Source organism: Seriola lalandi, unplaced genomic scaffold (genome assembly GCF_002814215.2).
Source record: "Seriola lalandi dorsalis isolate HSWRI2012SDOR001 ecotype SW California unplaced genomic scaffold, Sedor1 jcf7180002054965, whole genome shotgun sequence".
NCBI lineage: Eukaryota > Metazoa > Chordata > Actinopteri > Carangiformes > Carangidae > Seriola > Seriola lalandi.
In genome coordinates, this window is record NW_019525516.1 from 57,578 (window position 1) to 70,181 (window position 12,604).

A 12,604-nucleotide genomic window follows, 5' to 3' on the forward strand; every position below is an offset into this window, starting at 1 on the left:
CTTAAAGTTTGTGCCACTTTGAGAGACAGGTGTGGGGGGGGGGCACTGAAGTCTCAGCTCCCCATCTCTTTGCCCATTTTTGGATTAGCTGCGAGTTCAGCTATAAGTTTAGCTATTGCTACGTAGCCAGCGTTACAAGGAATGTGATGAAATGTTATGCGTCGTCATGTCGTTAGAAAGCGAAGATTCTTGTGATTCGACTGTAAGACACAATGAAACAAGGTGTTTTACACTTGTGCAGGAATGTTGTGGGGTCAACTGGTCGAACTCAGAGTTACTGGTTCATAGAGTAACTTCTTGGGAATAGAGCAACCGTGACCAGACATTCAATTCTTGTAATGCCTTCTACTTAAGCTGATAATCACACCACAGAATTATGCCATAACTACACAAATCCGTTTAGAAAGCAATTCTCAGTTTGGGTATAATTTTTGATAAAGCTCTCAGTGGTGTCATTGTTTACTGCATAAATCTCTCATTTTCTGCGAGTCCTTCCAGACTCCGGCGTGAAGTAATTTGAGTGAACCAAACAAAAGTGGATTTAAGTCCTCAGGCATTATACTGCAGTAGATTTGTGTTGTGAAATTACTTTCTCCATTCCAACAATAGGAATGGGAGACCTAACTCATGGAGCATGTAATTTAACTGCCTCAGCTGTCATTACTTTGAGTTTGAAAACTCTGATGAACCTCGGATGAATAGAACCGTCCTTCTTCAATTTTTCGAACCGGTTCCTCGCGAGTTTCCCCAAATACCAGCTCGCAGTGTGGAGCCACGAATACCTGGCGAACCGCCGCTGCCTTCCCACCTCCATTAGCAGCCGCAACAGTCAGGCGAACATAAACTCAGCTCTCGTTCGTGTCTCTGGCGATTCACCCAGCTCACTTCTGAAATGTTAACATCCCCTTCATGCTATCAAGCTGTACATAGACCTCTCATGTGTGTTCAAAAGCTGCTGACCTACGACCCCAGTCCCCCACGTGTACTTTTAGTCTGCTCGTCTATGAGTAAAAAACACTGAGGGAAACATCAGTGTTGTGGATTTTACGCCCAGGCAGCTGATGAAAGTGTTGTGGAGAGACTTGTGTGTCTTTTATGTGTGTGTATAGTGTATAGTGTGTATGTGCACGTGTGCGTTTGGACTTGGCGTGCGAGCGGCGGAGGACACCGCGACAGCGTTTTGGATCAATAAACAGGAACTAGCTTTCATCTGTCACAGTAGAACAAATCTCCTGCAGGAACAAAGCAGAGAGCAAAGGTCACCTCGCTGACCTCAAGTCTGTCCAGAAAGCTGCCATCCTTCTTTTTAAATTTTTTTATGTTGCAATATCTCAAAGATGAGCCTTCATGTTCCTTCAAAGAAATGACAGGGATGGTGATTTTTACAAATCATCGCAATTTCGCAGCAGAAAAGTACAGGGCTACACCTCAATTTCAGAGCAGAACAGCTCTAAATGAGTGTGTGTGTGTGTGTGTGTGTGTGTGTGTGTGTGTTACTGTCTCGTAAGCAGTCAGAACCACATTCAGTCTCCGCTGTTGTGTCCAATAACAGCCATTTGTTCGACTGCAGAGTCCACGAGCAAAGCAATCCCCACCTGCTCACTCCCCCTGGGCTGCGCTGGAGTCAGCTAATCTCTAATTTAACACAGATAGAGCAGAGAAAATATGAATACAATATGCAGCAGGCGTGAATTGGATTCAGTTGAAGATGAACGTGTTGATATTTTCATGTTGAAATGCCAAGTCTTATCAGCAGCTGTGGCGATACTGTATGTTTTTTTTTTTAACTGTTTGTTATGCAAAGCCGATGATGCATCTCCAGTTGTGTGTGTGTGTGTGTGTGTGTGTGTGTGTGTGTGTGTGTGTTTGTGTGTGTGTGTTTTTGATGAACGAAGGTTTAAAGAGAACAAACTCTGAAATGACGGATACCTCGTCATCGTCCATTTAGCCGGCGGGACTGAGGAGCCGGACGTGTTTGTGCTTTCTGAAGAGGATAAACCCAAAGTGTGTCAGCACTAAAACAAACTGACACACTCTTGTTAAAATTTGATCAGTCTACATCACAGAAACACAGATTGATTGTGGTTCATGCTGAGATGTGTTTTTACAAAGGAGCCTCAGAAAGCTGGGTTCATTGTGAAAAGCCTGGTTTTAATGATCCTGACAACATAAATAAAACAACTTCTAGCTGCTTTGATTGGACTAATTCAAGTCTGGTTTTGATATCTGCTATTTCTAAACTGTGGATGAAACATTTAACACACAGAGAGTAAAATAATGAAAAAACAAATAGGAGCTTTCGGCAGCGCGCTGTTGAGCAGCAGTGAGCTCAGACTCTGACACCGAGATTAACTTGTTGCTGCTGAACGCCTCTGTTGACTCATGTCATCAAAGGTTCAAGTCCCATGTGAGTAATGTGAATCTTCTCTGTATCATAAGTGCTAAGAATGAGTGTACAACATGTAAGTATTAGTATTATGTAGAAACTAAAGTACTGCTCGGCTCGTACAAGATACATAACAGCTTCCCTGTGGTGAAGATACAGTTTAAATACCTTCAGACTGGCTTTCAGTGCTTTGTGTAATTTTAAGACTTAAGATTTCTGAGTGCGTGTGGAAACGGATTTTATTGAAGTGACATTTAAAGAGACAAAAATGGCGAAAATGTTGCTTACTGTGAGAAAACAGCAACAGGTCAAAGTTTATGGATTTGTTTCTATATTTAGTAACTTCCAGAGCCTTTAAAAGCACATGCTGCATGTTGACAGAAATACTACACAGATACTTCATGCCAGAGGTTTCCCAACTGAGAAGCCCACACAGCTTATGGTGGCACTTGAGCAGACTTCACTTTAGCCGGCTTCTAGCAATTTATGTCAGAAATACTCAAAGTCATAATTCAGTCGAGAAATCACACATATTTTTAGACTCAAGTATCATTATGTCCGCTGACCTTCGTGAACAAGCATCGATAAATCTGCTTAGAAACCAGAGAAAAAAAGATGCAACTTACATCTCCAGGACTCAGAAGTCTCGAGACGAACTAATAAACACAGAAACACACAGGAACCGTTAGAGAAAATCAACATTTATTATAAAAATACAACCAGTTATGTCACAGTCGTGGCGTTCAGTCATTCATTACAATTCAACACAGGAACAAGTCAAAGTGTGTGATGATCCTCCAAATTCATAGAGTGAATGTGCTCTAAAACAAATTCTCACACACACACACACACACACACACACACACACACACACACACAAAGATAAAGATAAAGAACAATGTGATTGGGCTCGGCTACCATGAGGATATAAAAATAGATAAGGACATAAGGTTCCTTCTCAGACAGGAAATGAAGGAGATGGACTGAGTCGTCTTTCACACATCACACTCATTATCCATTCCTCTCAGACGCCCCCTCCTCCCTCCATCACATGCTGACTTTTTGGAAAAGAGACAGAATCCGTCAGTGTGAAATGAGGTCAGTGATCGCGTCGCCGATGGAAAATCACCTACAGTACCCACCAGACCACGGATGGACACACACACACACACACACAGACGGGGAGTACGTACACTTTCTCTCCAACACTCGCAGTCTCTCTTTGAGACACACACAGACACACAGATGTGTTGCTAAAGGGTTGCCATGACAACTCTCTTACATTCCCAGTCGGTCAGGGCAACTGTGAGATTCTGTGTGTGTGTGTGTGTGTAAACTGTAATCGAGTGGAGTCATTTAGGGCTCACAGAGAAAGTAAATTTGTTGCAGAAATGTTCATTTTTAAGACATTTTCAGGACTGAGCTCCAGAACAAGTCTGCAGCCAGCAGCCTGTAACACTGTTAGGCTGCTTCAGCTCTGACTAAGCAGTCAGGAAATACTGCTCCTCCCAACATTAATCACCAACACATCACTATCAGTTCTATCAGCCTGACACCAGTCCTTTAGTTTGCCATTCAACAACACGAATCACACTTCCATCTTATTTACTGAGCACTTCTGTGTGTGTGTGTGTGTGTACAGTTCATTGCAAAGGATCTCAAGCTGATGTGATTTGGTGATCTGGTGTGATTTAAATGTGAAGTGTTGCATCATAAATTTTGATTGAAACCATGGTGATGAAATATTTTCATCACAAAAACAGCACAGTGAGGGGAAACCACAGTCGGCTCCCGCAGTCGCACTTTCACAAACAAGTAACCAAGAGAAACCGAATGCATACTGCAGCGTTCCTGCTACAGAAAACAGACATTTGTGATTCTATTGACGGGCTCATTTATTTCCTGCTATAGCTGTTCTCTGTGTTTGTATACTGTGATCACCTCTTCATATAATAGTTCTCCTTGTTAGTGGCAGAGTTTGCCGTTCCCGTGCTGGTTTTCAATGGCCATCAAGTCGCATGTGAAACAAATTTGTTTGCAAATTTATGTAACGGATATCAGCCTCATCGTTCACACTCTGGGTTGCAGGGTCAGAGCTTTTTTTAGGTACCGCCGCCTGCTTCATGTTAAAGGGGCAATCTGAAAGTTTCCTCTGCTGCTGAACGTGGTTTCTTGCCGGGATTTTTGCTCGACAAGAGCTTCAGCCATTGTTGCGTTTGCAAGACAAGAGGTTATAATACGACCTCAGAGCAGCGCTACGTCTTCAGGGGGAAACCGGAGGCTACAGTGAGCTGCTGGTTGGCGTGTGAACTTCAGTAGAACAAGAGACGTGATAAAGACGAGATATAAAATTAATGTTTTTCCACCACTGGAGACGAAGGAATGAAGTTTGATGCTGAACTCAACAATGTTTCTTCTACACTGGAAAGTAAACAGCTGCTGTTGATGCTAACGTTCACTACGTAGCAGCAGCACAACTTACAAACAGCTCCGTTAAAACGCAAAACACGGGTGGCTTTTATTGTGAATAACTCCCAGGGAAGGTAGTGTGTATGTCGTGGATCTTAGCACTGACAGTGACATCACAAATGCATCTACAAAATAAGACAACAATCATTGGGAGCATTTATTTTCCTTTTTACTATAAATATTGTGACTTTATTTTTTTTAATCAACCAGGACTTCTTTAAAAAAACAAGATTTCCATTTTTGTTATAATCTAAATGGATTAAAAATAATCTCTCAAATCAACATGGATTCTCTACAACAACAACAACAGGCTGAACTGTAAAATAAAAACCTTTTTCCTGGACGGGCAGTGTGTGAGCTGATCAGAGGTCAGGAGTCAGCGCTGCATCTTCCAGGTGAGTCAAACAACACACCGAGTTAAACAAACAACAACAACAACAAAAACAAAACACATACACAATATAGTGATGTGATTAGTTTGCATAGGATGGCCGACCAGGCGTCACGCTGCAGCTTCAGCAGACGTACAGTGTAGAGAGAGCTATCGCAGCTGGATATTTTAGCATCATTCAAAATAAAACTCCAACCTTCAACACCGAGATGAAGAGCTGAAATCCATCTTTTCATCGTCCACACCTCTGGAAGCTGCTCGGATCGAAACGTCAACATCTCAGGGACGACTCTTCCTTGAGTGATCAAACAGTTTGGATACAGTTTAGGTTACTCTGGTGACATCTGACTACACCGTCTTGAACCGTGAACGTTTCACGCTGCACAGACAGACGGCGTGGGTGTCAGAGGAGGTAATGCTACTTCAGATATAGGAGGACTGTGCGGAGAGGTAGTGCTCCTCCACAGAGGAACCACCAGCTTCAGAACACATTCACTGATCTTTGTGTGGCCCCGTCGGGGCAGCGGGAGCACAGATAATAACATCCATTCTGCTGAGAGATAATCCTTGGGAAAACTTTCAGCACAGAGAACATAAAACCCAGTATAATTTCATCATAACACTCTATAATTTATAATGTTTAGATGACGTGTTGTCTTGTTTTTATGGGTTTAAAAATCACTGCCTTTCTCTGATTTCTTATTTCAGGGCAAATATACAGCACATGTCCCTATATGAATCTTTAAGTTAATGTTTTTACTTTATTGAATACACAGATTTTCTGGGGTTATTGGTCAAATTCAACATTATTAATATCTCATCAACACACCAAACTCCAGAAGCCTCTAAGAACAGGGGCTCCAAACTGTGAAATCCAAAAACCAAAAACTAAAAACCAAAAACCAAAATCCCAGCCGAACTCCGCCGAACAGTCTTTGCTCCCGTCAGCCGCCCTCAGGCCTGCAGGAGCTTCCTGAGGTCCTGGTCCACGCCTCCCGCTCTCAGCTGCTCCAGGCTGTGGTAGCGATGGACGATACTGTCGGCAGTCACCACCACCACCCTGACGCCGTGGGTGTCGCCGCCCAGCTGGCAGCCGATGGCCGAGCTCACCACCATGTCCAGGCCGTCGTGGCAACCGCCGGCATTTCTGTGGTAGTGGCCAGAGAAGACCGCCTTCACCCCTGTGGCGGAGAGAGGGAGAGAGAGAGAGAGAGAAAGAGAGAGAGAGCGAGAGAGAGGTGTGAGTGCTAAATTTGGTACAATGAAGAAATTATATAAATCCTGGAGGGAAAAGCCTGGATTTGTTTTGTTTTTTTTTGGGTGGTTTGTCTCCGTTTACGTCGCTGCTCTAAAACTGGGACGTTACCATAAATAGGCAACATGCTGTTTAAGGCGCCATGTAATACACACCACGTCTAACCCTGCGTCCCTCATGTAGCCCAAAGAAAGGTGCAACACACTCAATTATTAATAGCTCATAACAGAAAATGACCGAAATATATCTACAAGGAGTTGACAGGGTTAGAGATCAATACCAGTGACTCAATGTTTACTCCAGCAGAAGACTTCTGTAAATAACTTCCCTCTACAGCCTCTGGTGCATTTTTAAACAAGAACCTGCTGCTCAACTTCTTGGCACTTGACAGAGGGATTTACATTTAACTCACTTAGCATTAGCATAATGTCATCATTATTGGTGGCATCTGCTTAGAATATACATACATTCAACAGAGCTGAACTCTACCAGACAAGCTTTATTGGTAGAAAGAAAAAGAAAGAAAGAAAAAAGGAAAGAAAAGGAAAAGAAAAACATACTCTGGAGCCTTCCACATGTAGAATATTTTGAAATCCCGGGGAACTTTCATTAAGGCAGCCACAATTTTCAATTTATTTTCAATTACCAACGACATGGTTAATAGAACGGTGCGGCTACGGCTCGGCCCTGCGGCACCGATGCTGTGTCAACTACAGTTGAAATGACTACACACTTAAAATGGCCACGCCAGACGAGCCCCACTCGGAATGACGGCTGCAGAATGACGGCTGCAGAGTCCGCAAATTTGTTTTCCCTGTTTCGTGGGAGAAACAATTTGACTCTCTGACAAGTTGGTGTCGGATTTGGTCGGCTTCCACTTGAACAACAACATAATGTGAGGATTTGAATTGAGGGGAAAGATCTGGATGAAGAGTTATGTTAGGATAAGGTGACAACGCGCATGGGTTTGAGATTAGGACACAGTGTGTGTAGGGTATGATTGCACGTGTGTAAAGTATATGCGTGCGCTTGCATTGTCAACTGTATAGGTAAGGGGATCTTTAAAATGAGTTTACTGCAGGCTTTTGGCAGAGAAAACGAGCTGCTCTATTTTCCAACTGCAAGTGTTTCCATGGAGGGGAGTCTGGCTGCTCGCTGCCTCGTCTCCAGAGAGACACCCAGCCAAAAAAAATAATGAAAACTGGCAACAAAAGAGGATAAATTGCAGCATGTGCATGAGAAAGACATCGGTCTGTCCCAGAAATCTGCACAACAAAGACAAGGAAGATCCCTCCGAAAAACTCTTTTCTTTCCTCTCTCCACCGCTGTTGCTACTTCAGCTTCACTTTCTGTGAAATTGCCCTGAATCATCACGTCCGCCACTCTGCATAATCAAACAGCACCAGAATACGAATGTGACCTAAATTTATATTAATGTTCTGAGCTACGGGAGGACAACGGTTGCACATGCTGGACCATTAAATAATTAATCTGCCATAGATGGAAATTGATGATTTAGGCCCCTATGTGTCTGAGCTAAATTCATTCACAATCCAAACCTGAGGCAGCACTGGCGGGCCGGCCTGCAGCTGCATCACTATGGACCATACGTGAATCTGTTTGCATATACTTCTGTGTGGCCGGGAATAATAGCATTTCACATAACCTTGCCTCGGCTCTAGGTGACTGAGTAACTGGCCAGACTCAACACGGTTCTGTTCATAAATGTGTGTACATGTGTGTTTGTGTAAATGTGCGTCCTTGGTGTTGTTTCTAGATGAGCCACAAATGCCCTTTATGCCTCTTGGCCAAAGCGGTTACTCATTACTCTGTATGACTGTGTGTACAGGTGTGTAGGTGTGTGTGTGTGTGTGTGTGTGTGTGTGTGTGTAGTTCTTCAGTGCTGATAGACACTTTAGTATTTTTTATGCGTCCTACGAGGAATTATACAACTCGTCTACAATTATTCAGACCCTGCAAACGAAAACAACGTGAAGCAGTAACGGTGTGTGTGTGTGTGTGTGTGTGTGTGTGTGTGTGTGTGTGAGCCAGGCAAAATGTTTGATGTGATCACCTGATGACTCAGTTAGCGACACTGATTGTGGAAACGTTGGATCTGTTTCAGTATCCACAAGAGGGTTGTGACTTCTTTGTCACCTCAGAGACACGAGGAAGTGGGAGGAAGACGCTAAGACGGCGATAGTAAAGAAGTGATAGACGAGAATTAATCCTGTAATAATGATGACGAACGAACCACCGGGAGAATAAAGAAATCTTTTTGAAGCTGAAATGGTTTTTCTGAACCTCCTCTAAAACTCCCAAAGATGCTGTGATTAATCATGCCGCCAAATAAAGTGTGTGGGAATGTGTAAGTGTGCATATGTATACATGTGTCAGTGTGTCTGAGTTCTGTTGCCACGTCTTTGATGATCCGCATCCCACACATACGCTGCACGACGCTACCACGCAGCAGCAGTGAGCTTCCCCCATATGTGTGTGACATATTTGTGATGCATCCATGTAGAAGAGTTGTGTTGTATGTTTGTTGGTCAGAGCTTTAAAAATGAAGGAGTGAGTCACAGAACATCTACAGGAGGAGCCGCTGCTGTTGGGAATGGGGCTGCAATTAATGATTGTTTTATCTATCAATTAACCTGTGAATTATTTTCTTGATTAACCAATTAATTGTTTCGTCCATGGTGACATCATCACGTCTTTTTTTTGTCCACCCAGCAGACTAAAACCCAAAGATATAAAACAGACAAAAAGCAGACAATCCAAACCACAAGAGAGAATTTTTTTTTTTAATTCACTATCAAAATAGTTGCCCATTAATTTTCTGTTGCCCAGCAAATCGATTAATTGTAATACTTAGCAATATTGGGGAACGGGAATAGCAAGACATCAAATAGACTTATGTGACTTCTTGCTGAGAGTTCGAGCCAGCAGCTGATTAGCTTAGCTTAGCAAAAAAGCCACCGGCCCCACATGACCCCTCCTTCCGAGAGACAGAGGTCCTGAGAGAGTTGCACCTGTCTAAACCCCCGAGTGTCCATCAGGCAGAGTGCGATCTGTGTGAGGTCTTCATTAAGCGCTGCAGGTTTTTCTTCCAAACATCTGAAGTGTAGCTGAGGACGGGGGTGGACCGAATCAACAGACAATTTTTATGTTGTGGAAATGAATTGTCTCGCTCCGCCGGCTTGTCCCGCTGGCTCTTATAGAGCAAAACCGATTTCATAGAAACAATTTAGCACAGGCCCGGCGATAACACCCTGACCTGAATTCATTTGAGCACGTCCCTTTCAGAGCGGCATCATTACCCAGGCTTTAGAAGTCAAACCACTCCACCTGGGTCCTTGTCTGCTAAAAGAAAACACCCTGATAGAAAGGATGGCCTGTCTTAGGAAGAAAAGCAGTTTCAATCTCCACAACATTGTTTATATGAATAAAAGATGGTCAATTGAAAAAAGAAACATAAAAAAACAAAAAACAGAATAAAGAAGCCAAGAGAGCTTTTCCCTTCGCAGTGCACTTAGAAGATGAAGCTGACCTCTGAGATCGGCTACATGGAACTGAAAAACACACAAAATACAAACCAAAGAAAAACTAATTAAAACCCCTAAGTTGCCCTTGAATTGCCTCAAAGACTTTCTGCAACATAACTACTGACAAACTGACAACCCCTCTGTCCTGACCTGGACTGAATACAAGCACCTTGGCTGTCTGAGACTGACCAGAGGATTGCTTTGGTGCGATCTGACCTCTGATACAAAAGGTTACTCCATCGCAGCAACAAAATTAGCAGCAGAAACGAGACTAACACGCTGTAAACACACTCAGACAGAGGTAGGCTGACCTGGCGTTGCAGCCTGGCGCCGCTCGCCCAGTTAGAGAGCGAGACAACAAAAGGAACAGTGGCACCACAGGTTGAAATTTAAGGAAAGCTCACCTTTATGCAAATCGCCCACCTATGCAATGTGATCAACAATGTTAGTGCCACGGCTCCAGCCACTGAGCTACATCGAGGATAAAAATCCTTCCTCCCTCCGCTGACATTATCAAACTAAACCACGCAGAGAATGGAGCATGTGATGCAAGTGTAAGTGTCTCGAGCTGAACGCAGACAGGAGACATTATACGTGTTCAGAGAAATCACGTTCAGGACTGTCCAACCCCCCCCCCCAATTTTTTTTGTCTCTTCTCCACGCTTTGCTGCTTTCTTTCCCTTTCCCTCCTTTCGCTGAGTGGGTGCTCTCGCGAAAAAACACACACATTCCACGTCTTGTCTCGGTCTCTGCGGAAATCCCATTTACCTATCAGCCTTGAAACAGTGCTGGTTTCTTTTGTGCTTTTCTTTGTGATAAAGACTCCCATCTGGGGACTGGCCTTTGCTTTGACAGACAGAGGTGGGGAGGGTGGAAAGCGCTCAGAAAATACCCAGAGTAAGCAGTCAGAGTGATGAAAACATATTGAATGCAAACGGAGGAAAATTACCCAGAGTCAAATTGAATTCTGGTCAGGAGTTGCAGGAAAAATGCACAGCAAGGAAACGGGAGTCCTTTCCTCCAATATGTGCCTGTACTTTGTGTGTATTATAATTTCATATGCTGAAGTCATTAGATCCATGTTCGTGTTAATTGGTCGATCTATTGGACACACCTTTTACTTTTTAAATGCTAATAGTCTACATTGATGTAGTCTGCAAAATAAAGGAATAAAAGAGGTAAAGAAACGCCCGTCCACATCAAATCATGTTTGATGTTTGTGCCCCTTCCTTCAATCTGCCCCCCCCCCCTTCTTTCTCTTCCCACTCTCCATCATCTCCCTTTCATCTCTTGGTCACTCGCCGGCTACAAGATTGGATTTGCTAATTGCAAGCTAAGTTCTATCACTAAACCTCCTCTTATCGTTGATTACCTCTAGGAGAAGCCATTTTCCCTCAGACCTTTTCCTCCTTTTCTCCTACTTTCTCTTCGACACAAACTCCTAATGGAGTTCTGAACAGAGCTGTCATCTGCACATCTGTGAGAATGGGCTGCGTAGGAGTGAACATGCAACGTGTGCGCTCGTATTGAAGGGCGGTTGTCATTAAAGTGCAGGTCTGGGAAATAATTCATCATGAAATGGTAGCTGTTGATAATTTGCATGACAGAGGGATACAAAATGATGTAGCGTGGTGAGGCATGTTGCAGCCTCGGCTCCCCATAAATCACTCTCAGCCGTCACTGTGCAGCATCCCCCTTCCTGTGTCCTCCAGTCACACACATACACACTCACACACTCACACACGCATAAAGGGAGCTGGGAAATTAAAGTAGTGAGCGTGTCATCTATCCCGCTATGAGAATGCATGTGTTTTGGCCCTTCGGTGCCGACTGTGGTTCATAATCATCCTGAAATCACCAAGCTATGATCCCTGTGTTTCTCTAAGAACAAAAGGCCTTCAAACAGTTAAGATGTCACAGACGGATCATAAGGGGCTTGTCGATACGACCGTGTATTAATCGTCAGACGAGAAAGTCACGTTTACTGAGCTCAAATGGAAAAGGAGTGAGTATCAGCTGTACTGTCATGATATCAGCTGGATGACATATACTTTGAGATATAAAGATATTTTTTGATTCAGGTAAGAAGCAAGTTCCATTTTGTGTAAGCACAAGAACTTTGCCCGAGTAAAACAGTGTGAATTGAGTAAAGGTTAGATAAAATCAGCAACTGTCTGATCGAAAAATAAGTTAACGAGGTCAGGTATCTGACCAGAGCAGCAATCCCAGGTATGGAAGCACTAATCATACAAGACGCAGCGACGAGCTGTGGGATCAAGCTGAAACAAGGCGCGGCCTTCATCAGCAGCCAAATCAATAAAATAGTAAATGAAGTGGAAGTGTTGAAGATTACTTACTTGGTTATCGTCCACTTTAATGACTCTGATTCATTCAGGCATGAAGAGATGACGGATCAGGTCTCCATTCACTCAATCAATGAAGCCGCTGCTTTGGCCAATCAAATCCATGCAAGTGCACTGTTCACATACTTGTGCAAGAACCAGTGCAGCAACTGTTTTCAGTCCCAATGCCCGGTAACTCGTCCCTAACCCCCCCCC

General features: G+C 43.6%; 1 protein-coding gene across 2 annotated transcripts in view; it reads right to left on the reverse strand.

The window, feature by feature from the left end:
• Positions 1-5,987: 5,987 nt before the first annotated feature.
• cpped1 (calcineurin-like phosphoesterase domain containing 1) overlaps positions 5,988-12,604 on the reverse strand; it is a 138,712-nt gene continuing 132,095 nt past the window's right edge. For both annotated transcript variants that reach the window (XM_087170868.1, XM_023395587.2), the window contains exon 6: positions 5,988-6,427. In XM_087170868.1, coding sequence (XP_087026994.1) covers positions 6,201-6,427 — 227 coding nt within the window. In that variant the 3' untranslated portion in view covers positions 5,988-6,200. The remainder of the gene's footprint in view (positions 6,428-12,604) is intronic.